The sequence below is a fragment of the Neltuma alba genome, unplaced genomic scaffold (genome assembly GCF_004799145.2).
Source record: "Neltuma alba isolate B1F8T4 unplaced genomic scaffold, ASM479914v2 tig00013239_pilon, whole genome shotgun sequence".
Lineage (NCBI taxonomy): Eukaryota > Viridiplantae > Streptophyta > Magnoliopsida > Fabales > Fabaceae > Neltuma > Neltuma alba.
The window spans coordinates 1-26749 of NW_021637535.1; the positions used below are offsets into that span (position 1 = coordinate 1).

Below are 26749 nucleotides of genomic sequence, written 5' to 3' on the forward strand. Positions count from 1 at the left end.
TGGTAACCAAACCATATAATTTAATTGGTGAGATATATAATATTCAATTACAATGTCAAGTAGTCAATCAATTTGATCGGTGCAAAATCTGGGATAGATGCTTATGTATAATTTCATCGTACAATTTTTAATTCCATATATAATGGTAACTCCTGAAGCGCATTATATATGTATAAGGCACTTCTATTTCTCAGGTATGAACTTGTATCGTTTCGCTCTGCTACTTGAGTTATATATTTCCTTCCCATCATTTAATAATTCATCTGCTCTCTATTGTGAGATTATATATATATATATATTATATATATATAAAGTTTCAAATCTTATTGTAGAGCCCCTTTGATTTGAGTCATTAAAAACTCTTATTGATCTGTTAATGGAGAGCTTGAAGACACCTTTGAAGGGCGTAGTTAATGATGTTCGAGGAAGAGCAAAGTGTTACAAGGATGATTGGATTTCTGGTCTACGTTCAGGAATCGGGTATTTTAAGAATTTCTTACTTCATATTTCAAAGGGCGCACACACACAGATATATGATGCCTCTTGGTTCAAATTTCTTACTTATCTCTCTCCCTCCCTCTCTCTCTATGATGATAATAGGATATTGGCTCCAACTGCCTTTATCTTCTTTGCTTCTGCTCTTCCCGTTATAGCCTTTGGAGAACAGCTTGATAGAGACACAGGTTCTTCCTCGACCAATCTGCATAATATAAGACAAAAACTATTTCTTGGACTCAAAATGTTGTGCTATTTAATCTTCTTGTTTTAAAATTTCATAGATTGTGTGTCCATGTAATAGTATTAAAATCGAACTTGAATAGAGTGGTCAAGCTAGTGAACCGTTAAATCGGTCTCCTCAATCTGATAATTAAGAGTTTTGGAATGCTCAACTAAGTCGGATTTATATTTCCCCCCCCCTCTCCCTTTATTGAGCCTAAAACGATACCATTTTGAGCTTTTCTCAAATATGTGCTTTAATAATTCTGTTTTGTTACATTATGTGTGAATTGATATCTTTTTATTGAAATATTACTCTATTGAGGGTTATATATGAACGTTTTTGTGTATTTTAATTTAGTTATATTATTTTAATCTTGATGAATCCCGTTTTCAATATCTAGATGTATATTATTTATATTGTGCTTTGTAGTTTCCATCACTATGCCTTAGAGTATTTATTATATATATATACTGGACATGTCTTTGATTAATTTGTGAGATATGGTGGTGATTGTCTGAAGATGGGATGTTGAGCCCAGTAGAAACATTGGCCTCAACTGCAATATGTGGAATCATACACTCAATTATTGGAGGCCAACCTTTGCTCATAGTAGGGATTGCAGAACCCACCATCATCATGTATGCTTACATGTACAATTTCGCCAAAGATAGGAATGACTTGGGAAGGCAACTCTTTTTGCCTTGGGCTGGATGGTAAGCGCTAGCACCACCAACATAATTCATTTTCATGGTTAAAAATTCAATTTTTTTAATAATAAAATGATGAGGATAATAATTATTTTGTTGAGATCGATCTATGTTTGTAAATTAATGACCCAAGAAGTTGAAGCCTCCAGGGTGTGTTTTCATGCCTTTTTTGTGTGTTTTTTTTTAAATTCTTTATATTTCTTTATTGTTGAATAAACAGCATTTATTGTGATGATGGCAAAATAGTAGGCTATATATTGTTTGCAAGGAAAATACCAAAAGTTTACATGGGTATTATTAATCGCGAGTGTTTTTCCATTCCTTTATTTATTCTCCTCCTTTTCATCGAAACATGAGGACAGAATTTTATTTTTCTCTTCTCTCATTTACTCTTCTCACCCAAGCAAAACATAAGAAACTTTCTTGAAGGTGCATAACTGTCAAAAACGGTTAACTGTTGAGCGTTCCTTACTTATTTTAAGTCGAACATACTGTCGATTATATTGTAGAGCTTGTAGCAGTCAAATATTTGTCCATGTCAATGCAACTTTTTTCATATATAGCTTTTAAATGGCTATTCTCTGAGGAGTTGAATCAAGGTTGCATTTGCGACCATACACACACACACATATTGATCGGTGGGTCTCTTGAATTGAGATTTTATGAACTTTTCATCAGGACCTGCCTTTGGGCGGCTTTGATGTTGATACTTTTAGCAATATTCAATGCCGGCGCTATTGTTAATAAATTCACCAGAATTGCTGACGAGCTTTTTGGCATGTTGATCACAGTCTTGTTCATTCAAGAGGCCATTAAGGTAAATCTAATTTGATGCATATATGTACAGAAAATTCGGCATACATGGGAGATCACTATAGTGAGTTCGAAAGTTTGAACTTGATTCTTCTAATAAAACGCAGGGAATGGTGAGTGAGTTTAAAGTTCCTGAACATGATGAAGACCCGGAATTGGAGAAGAACAAGTTCCATTGGCTTTATGCAAATGGGTTATTGGGAATTATATTCACTTTTGGCCTCCTCTTTTCTTCTCTCAAGATCAAAAAGGCTAGATCTTCGTTATACGGCACAGGTGATATATTCCATACCATATAGTATAACATCAGATAGCAGATAAATAAGCCCGTTGGCTATAACAAAACCAGCCACGGATGAGCATGTCAATTAGATGTAGGAGTTAATAAATTGAGGAGTTTGTTTTTGTTTTATTTACAAGACTTCCATCCACTTTATCTCCCATATTTCTTATTTATTTTTCAAACTACCCCTATATATAGTTACGTGTTCTTGTATAAGCTATGCTCATAATATTTCACTAAATAATGACTTGATCGAGCCATTAAAGCCTTGGATGAGCTTGGAAGCTCACATAGTGAACTTAATTTGTACAGGCAAGTCAAGAAGCTTCTTTGCAGACTACGGGGTGCCCTTAATGGTGATACTCTGGGCAGCACTGTCCTATGCAGTACCAAGAAAACTTCCCTCTGGAGTTCCTAGAAGGCTTGTTTCTCCCCTTGCTTGGGAGTCTGCTTCTGTACAGCATTGGAGTGTTATCAATGTATTCTATATATGTTTCCCCTAAACAAAATTAAGTTGCATATATACATGCAATATAATGTTTTCAGTAATAAACATAATTTGATTTAATATTTGGCGCAGGACATGGCGAAGGTCCCACCTGCATATATTTTTGGTGCCATAATTCCTGCATTGATGATCGCAGGTCTTTACTTCTTCGATCATAGCGTTGCTTCTCAATTGGCACAACAGAGGGAATTCAATCTGAAGAAGCCTTCGGCCTATCATTATGATGTGATGTTGCTGGGATTCATGGTAGTATATATGCCACTTTGTTTCTCTCTCTAATTAATATACAAGAGTCGTGTTTTGATTGTGAAACTATCTTGTCACTGATCCCATGAAGAAATTTTTAGACTTTGCTTTGTGGGTTGGTTGGTTTGCCGCCTTCCAATGGAGTTCTTCCTCAATCCCCCATGCACACCAAAAGCCTGGCTGTTCTCAAGAAACAGGTGCGTTGATGAGATCTCAATCCTGCTCTCTATCAACAGTAGTATAAAAACCTGAAAATAGAAAATATGATAAGCTAGAACCCCATAAAAATGGTGAGGTTTAATTCTCCCAATTGGCCAGTATCGTGTAAATGGACAGAATTACCTCCTAGATTCCTATCAATTTGGACTATATATATTGGCTTTTATTTTGAATGGGTAAATCTGGAGTTATAGGTGATTCGAAGGAAGATGGTGGAAAGTGCCAAAGAAAGCATAAAGCACAATGCAAGCAATTCTGAGATCTATGGAAACATGCAAGCAGTGTTTGTAGAAATGGACAAAAGCCCAATTGTAAGTTATTATCATCACCATCATCATCGCCAGATCCCATTAAATTATAAGTCAGTCGCATCCCTTTCTTGATGCTGAGTAAGAAGATTATTTTATTCTGTCTTTCAGAGTTCAGCTGTGAAAGAACTAGAGAACCTAAAAGAAGCAGTCCTGAAAGGAGAAGAGAAAAATGATCCATTTGACCCTGAGAAACACATCGATGAACATCTTCCCATCAGAGTGAACGAGCAAAGAGTGAGCAATCTGTTGCAAGCAATACTTGTAGGAGGATCTGTGTTTGCCATGCCTGTGATCAAGAAGATACCCACTTCAGTTCTTTGGGGGTACTTTGCTTACATGGCTATTGATAGTCTTCCTGGAAATCAGTTCTGGGAAAGAATAGTATTTATCTTTGCAGCCCCTAACAGACGCTACAGGTAAGTCCAAAATTTAACTGATGAAACTATAATGAATCAGTTCTAATTTACATCATTATTGATGATAATCGTTGTCGGACTGATCATTTTGTGTTGTTGAAATGATGATATATAGAGTGTTGAAAGGGGACCATGCTTCCTTTTTAGAGACAGTACCAGTCAGAGCCATAATACACTTCACTCTGTTCCAATTTGTCTATCTGCTGGTTTGTTTTGGAGTGACTTGGATTCCCATAGCAGGAATCTTGTTTCCTTTGCCCTTCTTCTTGATGATCCCAATAAGACAGTTTATACTGCCAAAACTGTTCAATTCTCGCCATTTGAAGGAACTCGATTCCGCTGAATATGAAGAAATTGTTGGCACACCAGGCCTTTCCTTCCGTCATCCCTCTTCCCGGGTAACTAACTCCACTCATGATTTCGTATGCTTCTCTAGTCTTTTCCCTTATTCATCAATTGCACTGTTTATCTGGATTATTTTTAATAATTTTCTCTTAATATGCTGAGCATGCATTTCATCAACTTATAAAATTACATTAAATTTTGCCATATGAGACTAGTTCAAGTTCAAGTGATAAAAGTAAGGTGAAGTCTAATTAGGCTGATATTAAAAACTCAAACTTTCCCACTATAAAATTATTAGTAACAATTACAAAAAAACCGCTATGATTTATTAAATAGACCTTGTTTGTCAATTTTTTTTTGGTGAATTGAGAAGTATTTTCTTATATAAATTTAAAAATTGTGATTTTCTTTTGTGGGCGGTTGTTATGATGAAGGAAATGGAATTTGCAAGCAATGGATCAAGGGAAATGGGTGATGATGAGATATTAGACGAGGCCACCACTGGTAGAGGAGAGGTAAAGCACAAAACTGTGAGCTTCAGATTAGAGGAAAGACGACATGCACATGCACAGGTATATATTACACACAATTTTAATATCCGCAAAACTTTGGTCAAATTCCTTACAACTATTACATCTCTTGTTTCAATTGAATTCTGTCACTATGTGTGTATGCAATAATTTTTATAAACACCACACACACATTCTCATAAGCATTAATTTTATCCCAAGCTGATGCAGAAAAATAAGACAAGTGATAAAATCTGATTGGAACAATGGATGTAATGGTTCTAAGAAACTTGACTACCTAAGTTTTTTTCCTTTTAATATTTATTTTCCTTAATTAATTTCTCATGAAACAATTATAACTGACCTGTGTAATTGTTTTCATTTTGTTTGCAAAGGCGTTGCAAGTGTACCCTGATGAAATTGGAAGGGAAACGGATTCGTAGATTTGTAAAGAAAAGTTATGAAGATGTTATATATAATGATGGTGACAACTTTGCTTTCTTCTTCAGAAAATGAACAGAAAGGACAGTGATGGAAGGACACCGCATTGTACAAATAAATTTGATTTGATGCGAGGCTTATGATTTGTGAAAATGTGTGTGCGCGCGTGGAACATGCATCTCCCTGCTTAAGTTTTGTGTTTTGCATTAATTTTGTATCGCACTAAAATATTGTGTTCGATGTTAAAATAGATGAGCGGCTTGTGTTAATTTTCTCTCTCTCACACACACACAAACAAAACTAAACGAAAATCATTTTAAAATAAAATATTGTTTTCTAATGTGAAGGTAATGTATTTTAGTTTTTAATTTTATATACTATTTGAACACAAACAAATACTACCTCTAATCTTTAATATAAAGTTAGTTAACTAATTTGAGTATATTAAATAAATTAAGTATTTATAATAAATATATGTTATCTTATTTTAAATATCCTTACTCATCATGTGTATGATAAAACATTTAATATGTGCAATTATTACAAGAACTATCTTAGAAAAAATGAATAAATGAAAGATAAAGTAGATCAGGATCTTACAGTTATAACCAAATTGAATATCAAACTAATTCTTATATTAAGGATGAAAAGTAGTATATCAACATCAGGCTCAAGTTTGTGACCTCATATAATATTTTGTTGATATTATGCCTAATGTATGTGTGTAATAGTCCTCCAGTCCTTAATGTATAACATAATTAAAAAATAATTATTAGTTCTATGTGTAAGACCTATCTCACATGTTTATTAATTTTTTTCTAAATTAATCTTATTGATTTTTTTTTGGGTGAAGAATCCTATTGGTATTTTCTAATAATAATCAAGTAAAAGAGGTAGGGAGAAAATTATCAAAAAAGCTTAGAGTGTATTAGAAAAAATATATCATATTAACTAATTTAATTAATATTTCTAATCTACTTAAATTAGTTAATTAGATTTTACATTAAAAACCGAAGAAGTATTTATGTATGATTGCATTAGGCATTCTCGGAGGTTTTGCTCAAAGTTATTAAAAGGAACGAGGAGATGTGTATATGTGTGTATATATAGTCCTCCAGTTCTTAATATATTTAAGACTGGGGGGGTTTGGGAATGCTTAAAAGTGTTTCTGAGAAGCACTTTTCCGCAAAACGAGATAAACTCCTCTACATATTTATTTCGTAAACTGTAAAAGCACTTTTGAAACCATGGTTTGGTTTACATTCAAACACCCTCTTAATTAACTAATTTAAGTAGATTAATGATGTTAGTTAAATTAGTTAACATGATAATTTTTTTAAAACATCCTAAACATCCTTCTCAATCCTCCTCCTACTTAATTATTATTGGGGAATATTAATAGGATTAATTTGCAAAAAATTGATAAACATCTGAAATAGATCTTACATATATGACCAATATCAATTTTCTAATGAAATCCCATATTAAGGACTGCCGGAGTATTAAGTATTTAGGAAACCAAAAGTCCCTTCTAGAAAATTTTTAAAAGTGAAAAGTCGTTTGTGTAATTTTTTTTTTCACCTCAGAAAGTCCATGTATGACGTTTCTAAAAGTCGAATCGTGTATTCGTTATTTTGTGCCATAAAATTATCCATTTTGCACTAATAGGTTGTGTCGTAGTTTATTAAATTAACATGAACACATGAATTATAAGGTAAACCTGAAGTATTTAGTCATATGTATCTAGCGTTTTAAAATATTTTGTAGTGCGTTCATCATCCTGAAGTATTCTTTTAGGTGCATTCAACGCCTTAAAATATTTTGTGATATAATTTTACTCTTAGAGTATTAATTTTTTCAGAAGTAGTTGTGCTTTTAAAATATTATTTCATAAACAGTTTTATTTCATCATTAACTCCTCAAAATGTCTGTTAAATGAATGTATATTAAGTATCATAAAATATTTTTTAGTATTTTTTAGGGTGCTAGATGCGCCTAAAAAAATATTCCTCCGATTCTTAATATAAGACTCATTTAACTAATTTGGTTAGATTAAAAAAGTTAGGTAAGTTAGTTAATTATAAAAAAAAAGTGACACATTTTTCTTAAAATACCATAATCATCTTTCTTAATACCCCATCTCCCTCTTTTACTTGATTATGGTTGAGGGAATACCCATAGAGGTAATTTAGAAAAAATTAATAAATATGGGTCTTATATTTAGAAACAAAATTAACTCAACAATTGGATCCTATATTAAGGACCAGAAGAGTATTTAAGAGTACTAGATGCATTATAAAATACTTCAAAGCACTGGACATACCTAATAAAGTACTTCAAAGTGCTGAATGAACTATAAAATATTTGAAATACTGGATACATCTAACATAATATTGCAGGTGGTGAATGCACTTCAACCGTAAATTATATGCCAACAAAAATTACAGGGTATTTCTGTAACACACAAACGCGCGCGCGCACATATATGTATATAGTGCAGACTGTTGACGTGGGGTTGGTGGAAGACAGGGGGCACCAAACAGTGGGCCTTTTGTGTCATTATTAATTTATTAGATGGAGCATATCAATAAATAAATAAATAAAGTTAAAATGTCAATGCCGTTTAGTGTAGCCGACAAGAGACGCTCCCCGCGGATCTTGAAATATAGCATGCGATGTGCCGTGGAATCCGATTTTTTAGTAATTTTAAAAATTAATTATAAATATTGACATTCACCCATCAAATGGGATGATTGAATCCTCGTCCTCCTCGAATCCCCCCATTTCACTTGTTTGACCTCAACTCCTATTAAATAAGAATATTACCTTTTTATTTCTTGTGATACACTCGTATAAGATTTACAACTCTGCAAGAGCATAACATCCAAAACATTGCACTATAATACTATTTCCGATTTTAATGATAAGATCTGGTTTATAGATTATAAATAAAATCTTATAATTAAGACCGGAGGTAATATTATGCATTATATACTAATAGGTTGTGTTATAGATTTATTAAATTAACATGAACACATAAATTATAGGATAAAGATGTATCCAACACCTCAAAGTATTTAGTCAGGTGCGTTCAGCGTCTTAAAATTATATTTTGTAATGCATTCATCACTCTAAAGTATTTTTTCAGGTGCATCCAGTATCCTCTTAAAGTATTAATTTTTTTCCAAAGCAATTGTGCTTTTAAAGTATGATTTCATAAACAGTTTTAATCTCATCATTAACCTCTCAAAATGTGCATTGAATGAATTTATATTAAGTATGATAAACTATTTTTTCAGTATTTTTTAGGATGCTAAATACATATGAAAAAATACTTTAAGGTACTAGACACATCACAAAATACTTCAGAGTATTAAACGTATTTGAAAAAATATTTTATAATACTAAGTGAATAATAAAATACTTTAAAATATTGGACGTGTCTGGCAAAATATTTCATGAGAACACGCTTCAACCCTAAGGGCCTGTTTGGTTTGAGGGGAGGGGAGGGGAGGGAGGGGTAGGGGAGGGAAGGGGAAATTTCATCCTCACCTTGTTTGGTTTGATTAAAAAGGAGGGGAGGGGAGGATATTTAATGATCCCTTGTTTAGTTCAAGGAGGGGAGGGGAGGGATAGTAATAATCAATTTATCATTTTACCCTTACATATTAATTTATGTTTTTATTGATATATTATATAAATTAATTTACATCTTAATTTAAATCATATAATTTAATAAAAATTCAGTCCTATCATGTTAATATGTGTATTAAAAAATTGATACAGTAATTTTTTATTCTTATTAATATAATAATATATTTAAAATAATCAAATTAACAATTTTATATGTTCTAAGAAAAATGAAATTTTATTCTCTTTACGCTATCTTTTTTTCCATCTTTAAAATATATTTAATAAATAATATATTTATAAAAAAATTAATTTTATAATATTATAATTTTTTATTTAAATAATTTTTTATTTTTTAAATAATTTTTTATAATATATTTTTAATTATAATAATGTATATATTTTTTATTTTTGTACTTAGGATAATATATTTTTTATTTGAAATAAATATTAATAATATATTTTATGGGTAGAGAAGTGGAATATTAAAAAAATTATAAGGACATAATGGTCTAAAAATTTGGCTCCCCTCCAAAAACTCCCAATTTGGAGGGGAGCCAAAATGGGGAGAGGGAGGGGAGGGAGGGGAGGGGAAGGGACATTTTAGCTCCCCTCCCCTCCAAAATTTTTAACCAAATAAGGGGAGGGGCTCATTTTCCCTCCCCTCCCCTCCAACCAAACAAACCCTAAATAGTATTTTTTCAGTCCTTAATATAAAACTCAATTGTTGAGTTAGTTTTGATCCTAAATATAAGACTCATTTATCATATTTATAAATTTTTTCTAAACTACTCCTATAGATACTCTCTCAACCATAATCAAGAAAAAGAGGGAGATGGGATATTAAGAAAGTTGATTATGATGTTTTAGAAAAAATGTGTTACATTTCTTATAATTAACTAATTTACCTAAATTTTTTAATCTGATCAAATTAGTTAAATAGGTCTTATATTAAAGATCGGAAGAGTAAATAATACGCCAACAAAAATTACAGGGTATTTCCATGTTTCACACACACGCGCATAAAGACTGTTTGCGTGGGGTTGGTGAAGAGGCGGTGCCCCTAATAATGGGTCTGTTGTGTCATTATTAATTTATTAGAATGTCAATGCCGTTTAGTGTAGCCGACAAGAGACGCTACCTGCGGATCTTGAAACATAGCATGAGATGTGCCGTGGGAATCCGGTTTTTCAGTGATTCAGAAATTAATTTTAAATATTCTTATTCACCCATCAAGTGGGATGATTGAATCCTCGTCCTCCTCGAATCCCCCCATTTCACTTGTTTGACCCAACTCCTATTAAATAAGATATTACCTTTTTTTATTTGGTGATATAAGATTTACATCTCTGTAAGAGCATAACATCCAAAATATATAAGGGAAAACACATCAACATGAAAATAAATAATTACATCAGTAAGCCAAATGTGGCACTGTTTAATGTATCCCACTTTTAACCAGAATATACATAATATATATTTCTTAGCATATGATGCATCCATTGGAATTTCCCTTTGTTAATTTTAATTACAGAGAGTGAATGAAATTAACTACGAGTATTATTTTGGACACAATTATATATGAGTATATATTTAGAAAGTTAATCTTTTAGTACTGTAATTCAATTCATAAACAGTAGTCCCAAAGTTTCATGAAATATATATTTGATAGGGACTGAGTTACATCATTTAAAGTTTTGCAACTAAGTTAAAATTATAATAAGAATCAAAAAGATTATTTTTTTTCCATATATATATACACGTATGACAAATAAAGAAATCGAACTAGTCATATACAACTATAAAAATACATTTGAGACAAATTTAATTCAAAAATATACTTAGAAAATTGTCTGTTTTTTAAATGATAATTTTTCTTGACAGATATTATTATTAAGTAATTTATCCTTGGAATATCACGGGCACAACGAATCCATGCATAAAATAATATGCTGATAAATATTGTGGCCCCGAATTAATTGAGTCCACATGTTCATAGAGCTTCCAAAACAGAAGTTTCGAGGAACCATAGGAAGCAAATTTGGTTTGCGATTCCTTAGTAATAACATAGGAAACAAACTCAAAATTATGACCCCATTTGTCATCTTCTGCTTCTCTCCATGTAACAAATTTGGATCTACTCCATACTCTCTATCGATAATTCTCTTTCATACACAATCTCATCCAATTATTTGATTTGATGGCCAGAGATTTTTTTATTGATTATTGCTATACTCAAATCCTTTTAAAAAATAAGATCATAATATTTCTTTATTATTGTAATTAAATGAATAACAAAGGCAATTTAATTTCAGAATTACCAATCTTACACTGTTACAAAAATAAACAGCCAAATAAACGGATTAGATTGTGTATGAAGAAACTGATAATATTATAGTCTAATAGCATGAAAGCTTTTTATACCTAAAAAAATCATGAATTCAATGCTACTTATAATTTTAAGAAGAAAAGTATGGGGATGGCTAAAATCCCGTACAAACACATGCATGCTATTGATTGGAAGCAGATCCTCCATCTTTAGAAAAAAAATGAATAATTCAGATTAATATTTTTAAAACTAAAACTGTATTATTATATCATTTATAAATGAGTTTTTTTAAATTTTTTTCTGTACCGAAACTTTGCATATAAAATTTTAACAGTTTAATTCTATATCTTTATATTTATAATAATGTTATAAAATATTTAACTTAAATAATCTATTTTAAAAAAATTTAAAAGTAGGTATGAGATTAGGAGAAGAAAATGAGAAAGAGGGGGAAAAAAGCAGATAACCCAATCGATCAGCCTATCACTTCTGACAACAACTGAACCGTCACCTCTTCCCCAAAAATTTAATTTATATATGCACAGACACACATGTATATTTTTCAAAACATAGATGTAAGCAAATTTTAATTATTTGATTTTATAGACGTGTAGCACAGCTTTGCTAATCAGCAACCTACATCATTTGGACTTATACAGAATACGTTTTTTGTATAACTTAAACTCTTGTGACGTATCATTTCACAAAATGGGTGGTTATCTTATCTCCTCACTCTACCTAACCCCAAATTTAGTGAGATTTATTCAATTATAATTCAACTCTTGTGATGTTAGACACATATGATGATATCAGCATATACGTATAATTAATTGGAGTTTAATTATGTATGATTTTTTTTTATGTGTGGTTATCGCAACCTAATCGTATAATTTAGTGAAGTATATTGCGTCAAAATGTCAACTCCATTTTTATTTGACGTACTTATATAAGTTGAGAAAATGTTTATTTTAAGCAGTTTGAAGTGTTACGATGTATTATTTAATGAAATTAGTGGTTAATTGGTTATCACAATACCTAATCTTGTAATATATGAATAAATATTTCAATTATAATAACAGCTCAATTAATTTATGTCTCCAACAGTCCAACTATAATATATTTACCCAGCGGATCACAACATAATTATAAATAAACCGTTGTATTATTTTACTCCTCTTATTATTTTTATCCATGAATATTTTATTAGCCAACTATCAATTTATATCATTTGTTACATCTAAACGCTAGCCCATCCATTTTTTTTAGAGTATGGGATCTGAATCCAAATTTTATTTTAAAAATAATAATATTTGAACGTTTTTACTTAATAAAATGGGTGGAGATCCAATACATCTATATATGTTTGTATCCATATAAAATGACCGATTGTATTGAGGCATGCATTGAGGTTCACCCACACAAGAAGACATTTCGTCTTAATATTTTTCTTTTCTTTGGCCTGTTCCTCTTAACATTTTTCAATCGATCAACAGTTAAATGATGTACTATTATCATTTTATATGTTTGATTCCCGTGTAAATATAATGACCACATGAAGCATTGAAGTTGCTGCAGAAGAGACGACTCACTGCTTCTTCTTCCCATTTTCTCTCTCCTCCAATTGTTTAATTTCTTCCCCATATATTCTTAATAATTCATCATCTACGTACGTACTCTGGTCTCTTTTGTGTGCCTACGTTATAGAATTATATCTTTAAGGGGCCCACCCTTTGAGTTATTAAACTTTCATTCTGTCGTTCTCTCTCAGCAACAACAATGGAGAACTTCAAGACGCCCTTCAAGGGTGTAGTAGTGATATCCGAGGAAGAGCACCAGTATTACAAGGAAGATTGGATTTCTGGTATCTGTTCAGGAATCGGGGGTACTTTTCTTACACATATATATATATATATATCGAACGATATATACTACACAAGATGTCCAGTTCAAACTTGTTCATAGTACAAATAATCTTCATTTATTTTGGTTCTGATGATCCCCGTGTAAATATAATGACCACATGAAGCATTGAAGTTGCTGCAGAAGAAACGACTCACTGCTTCTTCTTCCCATTTTCTCTCTCCTCCAATTGTTTAATTTCTTCCCCATATATTATTTAATAATTCATCATCTACGTACGTACTCTGGTCTCTTTTTGTGTGCCTACGTTATAGAAATTATAATCTTTAAGGGGCCCACCCTTTGAGTTATTAAACTTTCATTCTGTCGTTCTCTCTCAGCAACAACAATGGAGAACTTCAAGACGCCCTTCAAGGGTGTAGTTAGTGATATCCGAGGAAGAGGCAAGTATTACAAGGAAGATTGGATTTCTGGTATCTGTTCAGGAATCGGGTACTTTTCTTACTACATATATATATATATATTTATCGAACGATATATATACACAAGATGTCTCAGTTCAAACTTGTTCATAGTACAAATAATCTTCATTTATTTTGGTTCTGATGATGATAGGATATTGGCTCCGACCACCTATATTTTCTTTGCTTCTGCTCTTCCTGTTATAGCCTTTGGAGAACAGATCGATAGAGACACAGGTTCTTCCTCCTCGGCCGGCCTTGTGTGGGTGTGTGTGTGTGTGTGTTGCTTGTGTATACAAAAGATTAATTATATTCTAGCATGGAAGATCCAATAAAAGAAGTGAAGAAAAGCTGTAAAGAGTGGACAAAGAATTATGCATGTTGTGTTACATATGTAACTGTGTCGTCTTTTATGGCCTTTAAACTTTGAGGATGATATGCTTAATTATTAATTTATTCTGAGTTTTTGATTTTTTTGCATGTCTTAGATTTATAAAATGGAAATATCTTTGTAATATCCTTAATTTGTTTGTTTGAAGATGGAAGCTTGACTTCAGTAGAAGCACTGGCTTCAACTGCTATATGTGGAATCATACACTCAATTCTGGGAGGTCAGCCATTGTTAATACTGGGAGTTGCAGAACCCACTATCATCATGTACACTTACTTATACAAGTTTGCTAAAGATAGAGATGATTTGGGGCCACAACTCTTCTTGGCTTGGGCTGCATGGTAAGAATAATCATATCAATTTTCTAAAAGGATATGTATGGGTGATTTTTATCTCTCATTAACTAAGTTAGCCAGTTCGTCTTAGAATTTTTCGAAGTTTAATTAAAGGTTTGTTATTATTGTTACTGTGAAGTTGCAAACATTTTTATATTAAACTAACAAGATGTATCACTTCAAATTACTCCTGAACAAAGCAATTAGTTTTATGGTGTCAAATCCACGTGGTTGAAATTGTTGTAGTTTTGTGCGTCTGGAAAGAAAAAAAAAAAAGAAGTCTCGCATTACTCAAACTACGGGAAGCCTTAGCTTGAGTGTGTAAGTCAAGAGGCAAGAATTATGACATTCTAACTGCTAATTTACCAGTAAGAGATGCCTAATCAATTGTCCAACTGCAGTAGGTGAAATAACATATATACACCTCTGGTACTTAATATAAGACCTAATTAACTAAATTGAGTAAATTAAGAATGTTAGTTAAATTAGTTAATATGATATATTTTTCTATAACACTCTAATTATATTTTTTAATTTCCTTTTCCTTCCCTACTTGACTATTGTTGAGGAAATATCAATTGACATATGATGTGGGTCTTATATATAGAATCAATATCAATTTTCTAATTAAGTCATACATTAAAGACTAAAGACTAGAGAAGTAATAAGAAGAGAAAATATATGCTATATCTCAAAGACTATGAAGTATGCTCACTTATCTTATTTGACTATTTCATTTATTGCCACAATGCCTATGACGTGTCTTTTATATGTGCCGTCAAGGAATAAGTATAATAAATTGCATCACTGATTAAGACCTTAATTGATGACCTATATCTGAAGCTAACATGGTCTGCGTAATTTGTACAGGAAAGTTAAGAAGTTTCTTGGCAGACTATGGGGTTCCTTTAATGGTGGTAGTGTGGACAGCTTTGTCTTTCACAGTACCAAGCAAACTTCCCTCTGGAGTCCCTAGAAGGCTCTTTGCCCCTCTTGCTTGGGAATCTTCTTCTTTACACCATTGGACAGTAATCAAAGTAACATATATATATTGCCCTTAAAAGAAAAGATGATATTTTAAATGTATATTGATATAATATTCAATTAATATGCAGGACATGGGGAAGGTTCCACCTGCATATATTTTTGGTGCTATTATCCCTGCATTGATGATTGCGGGTCTTTACTTCTTCGATCATAGCGTTGCTTCTCAAATGGCACAACAGAAGGAATTCAATCTCAAGAAGCCTTCTGCTTATCATTATGACGTGTTGCTTCTAGGATTCATGGTATATATATCATTATATATCTCTCTCTTACATGAAAGATCACTTGTGTTTTGGTCATGAAGCTCTCCGATCATTGACCTCGTGAAGCAATTTTCAGACTTTGCTTTGTGGGTTGCTTGGTTTGCCACCTTCCAATGGAGTTCTTCCTCAATCGCCCATGCACACCAAAAGCCTTGCTGTTCTCAAGAAACAGGTGAATGAACGTTCAATTAACGTTAACGCTGATACTCTATATATATATATATATATATAAGCACTTTGGCTAAATATGGAGTTGCAGTTGATTCGAAGGAAGATGATGCAAAGTGTGAAAGAAAGCATGAGGCACAAAGCAAGCAGTTCTGAGATCTATGGAAACATGCAACAAGTGTTTGTAGAAATAGACAAAAGCCCAATTGTAAGTCACCTAGATAATTAACCAATAATCCCATTAAACCCATGCTAACTAGTAAAGAAGCTTTTGTATGTATATTTTGCAGAATACAGTGGTGAAAGAATTAGAGGACCTGAAAGATGCTGTGCTAAAAGAAGAAGAGAAAGAAACATTTGACCCTGCCAAACACATTGACAAACATCTGCCCATAAGAGTGAACGAGCAAAGGGTGAGCAATCTGGTGCAAGCATTGCTTGTAGGAGGATCTGTGTTTGCCATGCCTGTGATCAAGAAGATACCCACTTCAGTTCTGTGGGGTTATTTTGCTTACATGGCCATTGATAGTCTTCCCGGAAATCAGTTCTGGGAAAGAATAATATTTATCTTCATATCTCCCAATAGACGATACAGGTATATATAATTATGTAATTTCCAAGGTTTGAAACCAGAATTAACTAATCATATTATTATGAGTAACTAATAATGAGTTTGGTTTGTTCGAAATGATGTATAGGGTGTTTGAAGGGGACCATGCTTCGTTTGTAGAGACAGTACCAATGAGAGCAATATTGTTCTTCACACTGTTCCAATTTGTATATTTGTTGGTTGTCTTTGGAGTGACATGGATTCCCATGGCAGGAATCTTGTTTCCTTTGCCTTTCTTTGTGTTGATCATAATAAGGCAGTATCTGCTACCCAAGCTGTTCAGCCCTAAGCATTTAAAGGAACTTGATGCTGCTGAATATGAAGAAATCGCTGCTACCCCAAGACTCTCCTTCCGTCTCTCTTCTTCCCAGGTATCGAACCTGTTTCTCTTACTGGTTTCCTCACAAGTGCTATAAGTTTAAGGTTTATCCGCCCAATAGGTTAGTTTTTGGGGATAGGTTCTCCTTTTGAAGTGCTTTCCTAGCCAACACGCCAGTGTATTGAAATGTGCTTTTCCTTTGGACTTAGGGTCATAACAGACTCTACTTTTAGACTTGTGGTTGTAATAACATAACATCTCCTCCATGTAATAAAATGTGAGGATCCAATGGGTATAAATCAATTAACCTGTATTATTTTTCCTGATTAAGGATGCGGATTCAGCAAGTAGGGGATCAAGGGAAATAGGTGATGGTGAGATATTAGACGAGGCCACAACTGGTAGAGGAGAGTTGAAGGTCGTCAAAACATTTAGCTTCAGATCAGAGGATCAGATACATGCATATCCACAGGTATTATATCACACAATTTTATAATTAATACATTTCTGTCACTTAATTTCTTACAAGAAAACTGACATCATACATATTGTTCTTTTACTTTTCTTTTACTTTTGTATGTGATGAGAAGGCGTTGCAAGTGTGCCCTGATGAAATCCAGAGCGAATAGGATTCCTAGATTAATGCAAAGATCTTTGGGGGAAAAATAAAGCTTGTGCACTTTTGTTAATAATGGTGACATGACTCAGCTATGGGTGGAAGGAACTCAGGTTCCGATGCACTGTAAAATAGTCGAGTTTTGATGTTATATACAGTCAGTTTTGGGATGTCATGATAATTCAGACAAGAGGATGACTTGCTCATGTTTGGCTGCGGTTTTGCTTGAGAAGTATTGTTCACACCTCGTAAACAGTGCTGCTCTCTATGTAAATTTTATGTTTTATGTTAATGTTACGTAGGTTTGATGTATCTTTACCAAAACTACAAAGTTCGGTAAATTAAAGAAAGGGGGATTAAGGTGCAAATATGACCATGAGACATTCCTCTATGAATATCTGATACCATAAGTTTTCTTGGCTGCAATAGTACAAGTAAATGTTTCCAAATAGAAAAAAAAATGCCATGTTCGTTAAATGTAGTTAATGTCTGTTACTTGATGATGCCTGGATGCTAAATAAGTTCATCACACTAAAGTAACGAACGTTAGGTATAAGTAATAGATATGACATTTTTACTTTATTTGAAAAAACTTATGCGCACTATTACATTCAAAGAAACTTTATAATATCACATGTGTATGGAAAAATACTTTATGGGTAAATTTACTCTTTAACCCAACAAAATAAAAATAACTCAGTAGAAGGGCAAAGCAGAATCATTTTCTTTTGCACTCTTCTTTTTTTGCCCTCAAAGGAGATTTGTGTGCCAAGATGCCAAACTATGGAAAGATGATTATAGGTATGAAATGTCAGATAAGGCTCGTTTTGTTATTTTGGGCCGAGAAGGAGCCCAACATTTGAACTACGTGGCCCATGGATCTTACGGGGGTAACGACTTTCAAGACATTTTCCGCATTTACACGAAATTAGACCTTATAGACGAGCAGCCAAAATCCCTTCCAATAAAACAACTGTTGGCGCATGTGTAATATTATTTGATAATTTTTCAGGGCGTGTAACATCTTTTTCTTTTTTCTTTTTGTCTTTCTAAGCTAAGGGATCAATTTCACCTTATTATTTTCAAGTAATAATTAGCATAAGCAGAGGGCATTAATAGCACTCCATCAGGTCTTATTTATAAGCTTTAAATTTGAAAAGGAATATAGTCCATTTTATAAGTTTCAATTTGAGTTTTTTTTTTTGGACTGAAGTTTTAATTTGGATTTGTCTTAACATTTAATGCATTTTTTTTAATATTGCCCTTAATTATTTTTTTATTATATTTTTCCACGCATTCTCTGTCATCTTTTTTCTCATTTATTGTAAAGGCATATTTGAAAATAAGATTATATTTCTGATATATTTATTATTTTTAACTAATTTTAACTAATTATTCATTATCCGTAAATTAGTTATTTGAAGTTTATATATAGGTTCGGAGGTAGTATTTTTATAAGACTTTGAATACTCATTGTGGAGAGTAAAGACTAATTTCTCTATTGTATGGACGGCAAAAAAAAAAAATCTCTGTAGAATGAATGACAAATGTTAAACCTTTTAATTAAGTCTACTTAATTAGTACATAGACCTTGTAAATTGAACTCCAACGGTTCAACCACCTGCTTACAATATCAATAAATAAATAGAATCAAAATTTATTCTGTATAATCACCACATAATATAAAATTTGTAAAAAAAATTATGTTCTTCATATTGTATAAATAGTACTCCCTCTAGTCCCTGATATATAAGAGTTAAATAATTAACTTGCAGAGATTAAGCAAAAATCAGATAAGTTAGTTGTTTATGAAATATGTGTATTGATTTTTCTAAGTACCAATCATTTGTCTTGGAACTGCTTTTTTTTTTTATAACAAAAATTCTCTTAATATGTACAATCAATATGAATATTTTACGGGAAAAATTATACATTTAGAAGGCAAAAGTGAATTAAAATATTGTATCTAATATTAAAATAAATCCCATAATTAATTAACTCCTATATTAGAATCAGAGAATGTAACTCATTTATTAAATTTCATACAAATAAGGGAGCATACTCATTGAATGATTAAGAATTGCTTCCAATGCATGATATTAATCGCATCAAATATGAAGCAAATGAGTAGAATCATTTGTGAACATGAAAAGCTAAGCTTGCCAATGGTTGGTTGCCTCTCATTGGCACATGAAAATCCAATTATTTAGAACCTCTCCTGAGTGATATATATTTTCTTAAAACTTTAAAACATTAAAAAATGGAAATTGCCCAACACAAAACAAAAGCACCCAGCTAGTGAACGATCATGTTGTAATATGGTTGGGAGTTAATTGAATTCATTAAGGCAGACTTTCTGGAAATTCCTTTAGAGAGCACATGGGGCTTGTTGGGATAAGATCTGATGGTTCCCATTACATTTGTTTAATATAAAACATGTAAGTAACACTAATCATGCTCTCTCACACCCTTTGATTCTAATCCACGTTCTCCTCCACCACCCTTTTCTCTGTTCCTAAACATATTTGATTCTTTTCCAGCATTTTCTCCCATGTTTCGGTCATAGGCGGTCGGTCAATTCTGGTCCATCCTTTCTTATTCAAAGAAATCAAATTTTGTCAATAAATAGATATTGGAAACATGCATAGTTGAACGAGATCAATCATGTCATCTAAAAAACAAATGACCCAAAAAGCCGAGAAGTTAGTGTACAAAAATTTATTTTATATTACATTTTAATTTTATTTTCTAATTAAGGCTCCAATAGTGATATAAAATAATAAAACTATCCCTTTTCTTTTTTTCCCCCTCAGCACAAAAAAGATTGGTTATATATGATTTTTAATTTGTTTGCAATTTTTCTCTAGATACTATGTTATGGATGGATCCCCAGCTTAAGATTATCTGCGTACGTAGTCCAATAACGTAATTGTTTTTTTTTAAACATAATTTTTCCTTGTTAGTTAGTAGTTATTTCAAATGTTATGGTAATGATCAAGGTTTCACACCTCAAAAAATTGACGAGTTGATTCGAGTTTGAAAATATTAACTCAAATAGTGAATTTTCAAATAATAAATCAACATTAATATAAATTATAATCTATATAAAATATAGAATTATTAAAACAGGAATAGCCTGGTCATTAAACTTCATGCAACAGCAAGACCCGAAGACACATGATGAGTTTACTTAAAATATAGTTTATTAGTTTGATATAACACAGATATAACCTGCACCGAATAAGTGATCTTTGTCTCTCTAGCTGGATCAAGAGGAACATGGCATCAAGCGCAGAAAACCACACACACACATACGTGTATATATAAAACACCGTGAAACTACAAAGAAGTTTGACTATAAATACCGAAGAAGATTACATATAATACTCCTTGCATACGTGTAAATGAATCACTTTTTGAAATCATTAACTACACTCTTAATTAAAAATTTTTGTTTAACAGTCACTAATTAAATTAGTGTAATTAATACACGGCTATAATGAGAAATGTATGAGTATTTTGAGGAAAATTAAATATCAAGTATAAATTACTAAATTGCATTGTATCAATTAAAATGGAATAATTTAATCGGTGTGATTGAGTTATTTATTTGTTATGAATAAAAGGAGGAGGCATTAATAATAGAGGAGGCCAGAAAGCGACAATGGAAGATACTTGGGGATTTGAGACAACATGTGGCTTTGAATGGATTGTCTATATGCTTCCAAATCGCTGCCTCAATTTTCAAGCAAACTCACAACTCTCCCCTTTTTTTATGCGCGTGCATTATATTTATTATGTTTTTGTTAAGTTTTCTAATTATACATGGCGCATTTTTATTTTATGTGAACTTATAACCAAATATTGTTAAATATTAATATATTAAAAATAAGATACATGATCATATATAGTTGGAGAACTTGACATGATAAATATAAACAACTTCACATGAATATTGTCTTTTTTACAATGTTAGCTCTAAAATTTCATGTTTCACCCCCTCCTACAATGGGATCACTTTAAGTTATGGCCAACTAATATTTAGTTTGTACTCTTTTAACATTATTTATAAGTCACTTTCATCATATTTCGCACATACTAAGAAAAATTTTAAACTTTATTAACTCTCATTTAAAATTCAATAGCTTTCGAACTTTATTTCTATTTAATATACATTATACCTTATGTAAACAAAATCAATACAATAATAAGTAAAGGGTAAAATTGTACATCTGTATAAAAAAAATTTTCTTAGTACTTTAAGGTTAAAAAATATCTTCTATCTTTGTTTTAATAGGAACAGGGGAGAGTAATCATTCCAGTTTAAAATGTAAGATAAATTTTATCTATTTATGCTTATCAAGAAATTAGTTAACATTAGTTTAAAACAATAAATATATAAAACATATATTTTTTAAAAAATATGCTCTTATTAATGAAGAGAATGAGTAAAAGGCAATAAATGAATTAAAGAAGAATAGAAAATATATGAGAGTAAAATTAAAAAAATCATTAAATATTTAGACAAAAATAAATAATATCTTATAAAAAAAAAAGTAAGTCGCTCCATAAAATTTAACTTGTATTCTGAATTGGATGGAATATTTTGTAAGAATGGAGGAAGGACAAAGGTTAGTGTCAATCTCGTTACTCACCAAAATACTGCAAATAAAATATAAATTTTGGCCCTGCTACGAGTCTGTGACACTTGTGACCCCCGCCCTATCATTATAATCACCACTATATTATTATTACTATGTGTTTTTCCATTTGTACGGGAAGATATTTGCAGTGGCATTCATGTAATATTCCCCTAAAGTCAGGGGCAACTGTTCCAGTCTTTTCCAATAAAAGCCCCTCCTCTCTCCCCTTCTTGGATCGCGACCTCTCCCACTTCGCTTCCCTCCCCCCCACCCCCCTCTCTAAAATGCAGAAGCTCCAAGCATTGTTGTTAGTATTATTCTTCTCAGCAAGCTACGACGCCGTTTTGTCTCTCTCTGACGGTAAGCTCTTCGCATCTCTCTCTTTCCGAATCATACATAGTTGTAAGTGTCTGGTTATGAATATAATCACCACTTGTATCTGCGCTTTCAACTATATCGTATGATCCCCCAGAAATATTCGACTCCCTCATAATACGAAACTGTACTGTAACTTAATAAATTCCAGCATCAATCAACTTATATATAGGTTTTTTCACCAAAAATATTCACCTATATATTTAGCCCAGTTTCATCTGATGTGAGATTTATTTCTTATTATAAACTCTTAATTACCTGATTGGCTCCCAATGTTAATCAAGCGAAATTTTAAATTTTCTCATCTCCTATAATTATCTTGTTGAATTAGAGGAACACGCACTGAGAATTTAACTTTATTACACGCCTTTTAAACTACAAGGTCATTGACAATTCTGATGCGAGAGGTGGATCATCTCATGTCACGAACATATTTGTGTAAGAAAAAAGCACTTTAAAATCTCATATTTCCATCTAATTATGACGTAAGTCAATTAGTATATATAATTACTTATCCTACGCGGCACTGATCATATAACAGGTGTTTGTTTAATTATAACTGCTACTCAATTAATTCTTCCATGGAGAATGATGATTCGCATTCCAATATTACACATGCTGTTTATAGCAATAGTATGCTATCTCTGCTTTTTAATATAATACTCTTCCGGTCCTTAATATAAGACTTATTTAATTAATTTAATTAGATTAAGGAAGTTAGGTAAGTTAGTTAATTATAAGAAATATGACACGTTTTTCTTAAAATACCATAATCATCTTTCTTAATATCCCATCTTCCTCTTCTACTTGATTATGGTTGACGGAATATCCATAGGGATAATTTAAAGAAATTAATAAATATGAGAAATAAGTCTTATATTTAGGATCAAAATCAACTCAATAACTGGGTCTTATATTAAGGACTGGAAGAGTAGTTAGATAACTAATTTGATAATATTAAAAAAAATAGTTAAGTTGGTTATTTATTATAATTGTGTGTTGATCTTTCTAAACTATCTCTTCCATCATATGTATTGAATAATCAAAATTATGAATTAGTAGGAACCATTTACAAGTAATAGGAGTATTTTGAGAAAATAAATGAGATACAAAATGAATTGATATCTTATATTTAGAATAAAATAAATTTTTAATTAATTATTATATTAAGAATTAGAGATAATAGTTCAAATGACATGGCATGATGCAAGCTTCTCGAAAGACGTCAACAATACGCTTCTTTTTACTTACTTGCATGTGACTTATCCATGTGCGCCCTGCAACGTCTGCACGTTCCTTATATCTTTACCCATATTTATGCATATTATTATCATTATAATATTTTTAACTTTTTTAGATATTATTTTATGAGTTCCCAAAGATCCCCTCCCTTATTAATTTAATTTGCGATATTTTCAATATTGTTTGACTGGCTGTTTCGGGGCTTCTAAGTTATCTTTGGAATGTTATCTTTATTCTTCTCTGAAACCTTTTCTGCTTCCGTTAGATTAGCTTTTCCTAATAAAACTTTCAATAATTAAACACTTTGCAAAAATCAAATATAGAGCAAGCAAAAGACACGTGCCCATATATGACCAACAGGAGAAGAAATTATACTCTCCTTCTTTCTAGCTAGCTTATTACATGTAAACAATAAAAAACAAATTATACCATTTATATAACTCAGCGCTCATTTTTTTCCAAATTCAATATCTGAAAAATGAATAATTTCAACCACATTTTACATTCCATCATTGATGATATTAAAAAAAATTAAACTATTTGATAACAAAATAGAAGCCGCGGAAATACAGTTTAAAATAAGGGGTTTATTTTTTTTAAAATCTTTTAAAAAATAGCAAACTCACCCGGTATATTTTATTTATTTTCTCTGCATTTATCAGCAGAGTATCAATATCATATTTTTATCTAATTTGTTAAGAGCATATATTCTAACAAACGAAAAAATATTGCAGGTTTATTGCCGAATGGTAACTTCGAGAAAGGCCCAAGGCCATCGCAACTGAAAGGGTCGGTGGTAGTGGGCAACGATGCAATCCCCAACTGGACGACGCAGGGTTTCGTCGAGTACATCAAATCCGGCCAGAAGCAAGGCGACATGGTGCTGGTGGTGCCGGAGGGATCCCACGCCGTCAGGCTCGGCAACGAAGCTTATATCAAACAGAAAGTGAAGCTGGTGAAGGGTGGCTTCTACTCGCTAACGTTCAGCGCGTCAAGGACGTGCGCGCAGGAGGAGAAGCTCAACATCTCGGTGGTGCCAACGACAGAGAAGGCGGACTGGGGAGTGATTCCGATTCAGACTATGTACGGTAGCAACGGGTGCGAGTCTTTCTCGTGCGGGTTCCGAGCGGACTATCCGGAACTGGAAATCGTGATCCACAACCCGGGAGTCGAGGAGGACCCGGCTTGTGGCCCGCTTATTGATTCCGTTGCTTTGAAGCTTCTTTACCTTCCAAGGAGAACCTCAGGTATATCTGATCTTTCTTTGGCAATTACGTTTTTTTCCCTCCAAGTATATGCTAGAGGGGAAACAAAATTAGAAATATAAAGATATAATATCTGTGACCTAGAAAATCCGATGACATTTAGATCAAGGCATACATAGTAAATTCAAACATGTGAGGACACACTGTTTGACACATGACACACATGCACACCTTTGATGCATGTCCAAAAAAGCTGGCAAAAGAATAACAGACAAGATAATAAATTAATAAACCTTAATTAAAATATATGTGTTGAGGTGGCTTATAAGTTAACTTACCGAATTTAAGGGTTGAGTTGGGTAAATATACTTTTCTTCTAGTTGAGACTTTAATTAACAAGTCAAGTCATAGGTTCATAAATTGTGCGAGCAGTGAACTCAAAAAGTCCATCATATAGACTGTTGATAAATTAACACAAATTTGGATGCAATTATAACTAACTACAAATTCACCAACTTAAATAAATTGATATAAGTCCAAACAAACAAAATGAAAAATTTCCTCTAATCCTTAACGTAGAACCTAATTAAAAGTTTAATATTAGTCATATATGTAAGACTTATTTCACATATTTATCAGTGTTTTCCCAAATTAACATATTTGATATTTTCCACCAGTAATCAAATAGCTAGTAAAGAAGGAAGGAAGGAATTAAAAAAACTTATGGTATTTTATATCACATTAAGTAATTTAACTAATATTTTAAATCTATGTTAATTAGGTTACTACTAAAAAGGTGTATTAATCATACATAATACAAGTGGACAGATGCAAATTTTAATACACGTGAGATTTAATGCATGCCCTCAAAACGACGTCGTCTAAGTGGTCTGTTTTGCATTGGAGTGCAGCGAATCTGTTGAAAAACGGGAACTTTGAGGAGGGCCCCTTGATCTTGCCCAATACAACATGGGGAGTTCTAATTCCGCCTCACATCGAGGACGCTCACAGTCCTTTACCAGGATGGATCGTCGAATCTCTCAAAGCCGTAAAATACATCGATTCCGACCACTTCTCGGTGCCGGAAGGAAAAAGAGCCATCGAAATCGTGGCCGGAAGAGAAAGCGCCATCGCACAAGTGGTCCGAACCATCGTCGGAAAGGTGTACGACCTGACGTTCGCCGTGGGTGACGCCAGTAACAAGTGCGAAGGATCAATGGTGGTAGAGGCATTCGCAGGCAGAGACACAGTGAAGGTGCCGTATGAATCTAAAGGCAAAGGAGGATTCGTTCGAGGGAAGCTCCGATTCAAAGCAGTGTCGCCACGTACGCGTATCATGTTCTTCAGTTCGTTTTACACCATGAAGAATGATAACTCTGGTTCTTTGTGCGGGCCAGTGATTGATGATATCAGATTGCTCAGCGTTCGTTATCCTAGACGGGCTTGAAAATTCCATCTTGTACCATGCATCACTAAATTTTACATGCCAGCTTCTTCTTGTTTTTTTTTTTTTTAAAAAGAAAATTAGATCATCAGGCACTAATAACTTGACATTGTAAAAGCATGATCGAAGTTGCAACTTTCTAGTTGTAGAAGAGCTTTTATGTCATTAGACTGTCAAAACTTGTGAGTGAAGCATCAACAAGACTTGGCTAAGAGAGAGAAAAATGAAGCCGTCCATGCCAGGCAATTAATTAGTTATCTCTTTGCAGAGAGATAGAACCAAAATTACACAT

At 32.5% G+C, this 26749-nt stretch overlaps 3 protein-coding genes across 3 annotated transcripts; all 3 read left to right on the plus strand.

The window, feature by feature from the left end:
- Positions 1–1245: 1245 nt before the first annotated feature.
- LOC114735590 (boron transporter 4-like) lies at positions 1246–5574 on the plus strand. The gene is made up of 11 exons (XM_028923281.1): positions 1246–1434; positions 2107–2245; positions 2349–2517; positions 2837–3003; positions 3105–3278; positions 3380–3475; positions 3692–3808; positions 3917–4224; positions 4340–4622; positions 5004–5141; positions 5474–5574. Exons 1-11 carry the CDS (start codon positions 1247–1249, stop codon positions 5519–5521), a joined length of 1827 nt encoding a protein of 608 aa, XP_028779114.1. The 5' UTR covers position 1246; the 3' UTR covers positions 5522–5574.
- Positions 5575–13726: 8152 nt separating this feature from the next.
- LOC114735588 (boron transporter 4-like) lies at positions 13727–17611 on the plus strand. Its single transcript, XM_028923277.1, has 12 exons — positions 13727–13830; positions 13954–14036; positions 14339–14531; positions 14665–14696; positions 15369–15562; positions 15641–15814; positions 15912–16007; positions 16095–16211; positions 16294–16598; positions 16702–16984; positions 17264–17404; positions 17523–17611. The coding sequence occupies exons 1-12, from the start codon at positions 13727–13729 to the stop codon at positions 17559–17561; spliced, it is 1761 nt and encodes a 586-aa protein (XP_028779110.1). The 3' UTR covers positions 17562–17611.
- A 4840-nt stretch (positions 17612–22451) lies between these two features.
- On the plus strand, positions 22452–26622 carry LOC114735591 (uncharacterized). Its single transcript, XM_028923282.1, has 3 exons — positions 22452–22551; positions 24543–25055; positions 25925–26622. Exons 1-3 carry the CDS (start codon positions 22476–22478, stop codon positions 26458–26460), a joined length of 1125 nt encoding a protein of 374 aa, XP_028779115.1. The 5' UTR covers positions 22452–22475; the 3' UTR covers positions 26461–26622.
- Positions 26623–26749: the final 127 nt, after the last annotated feature.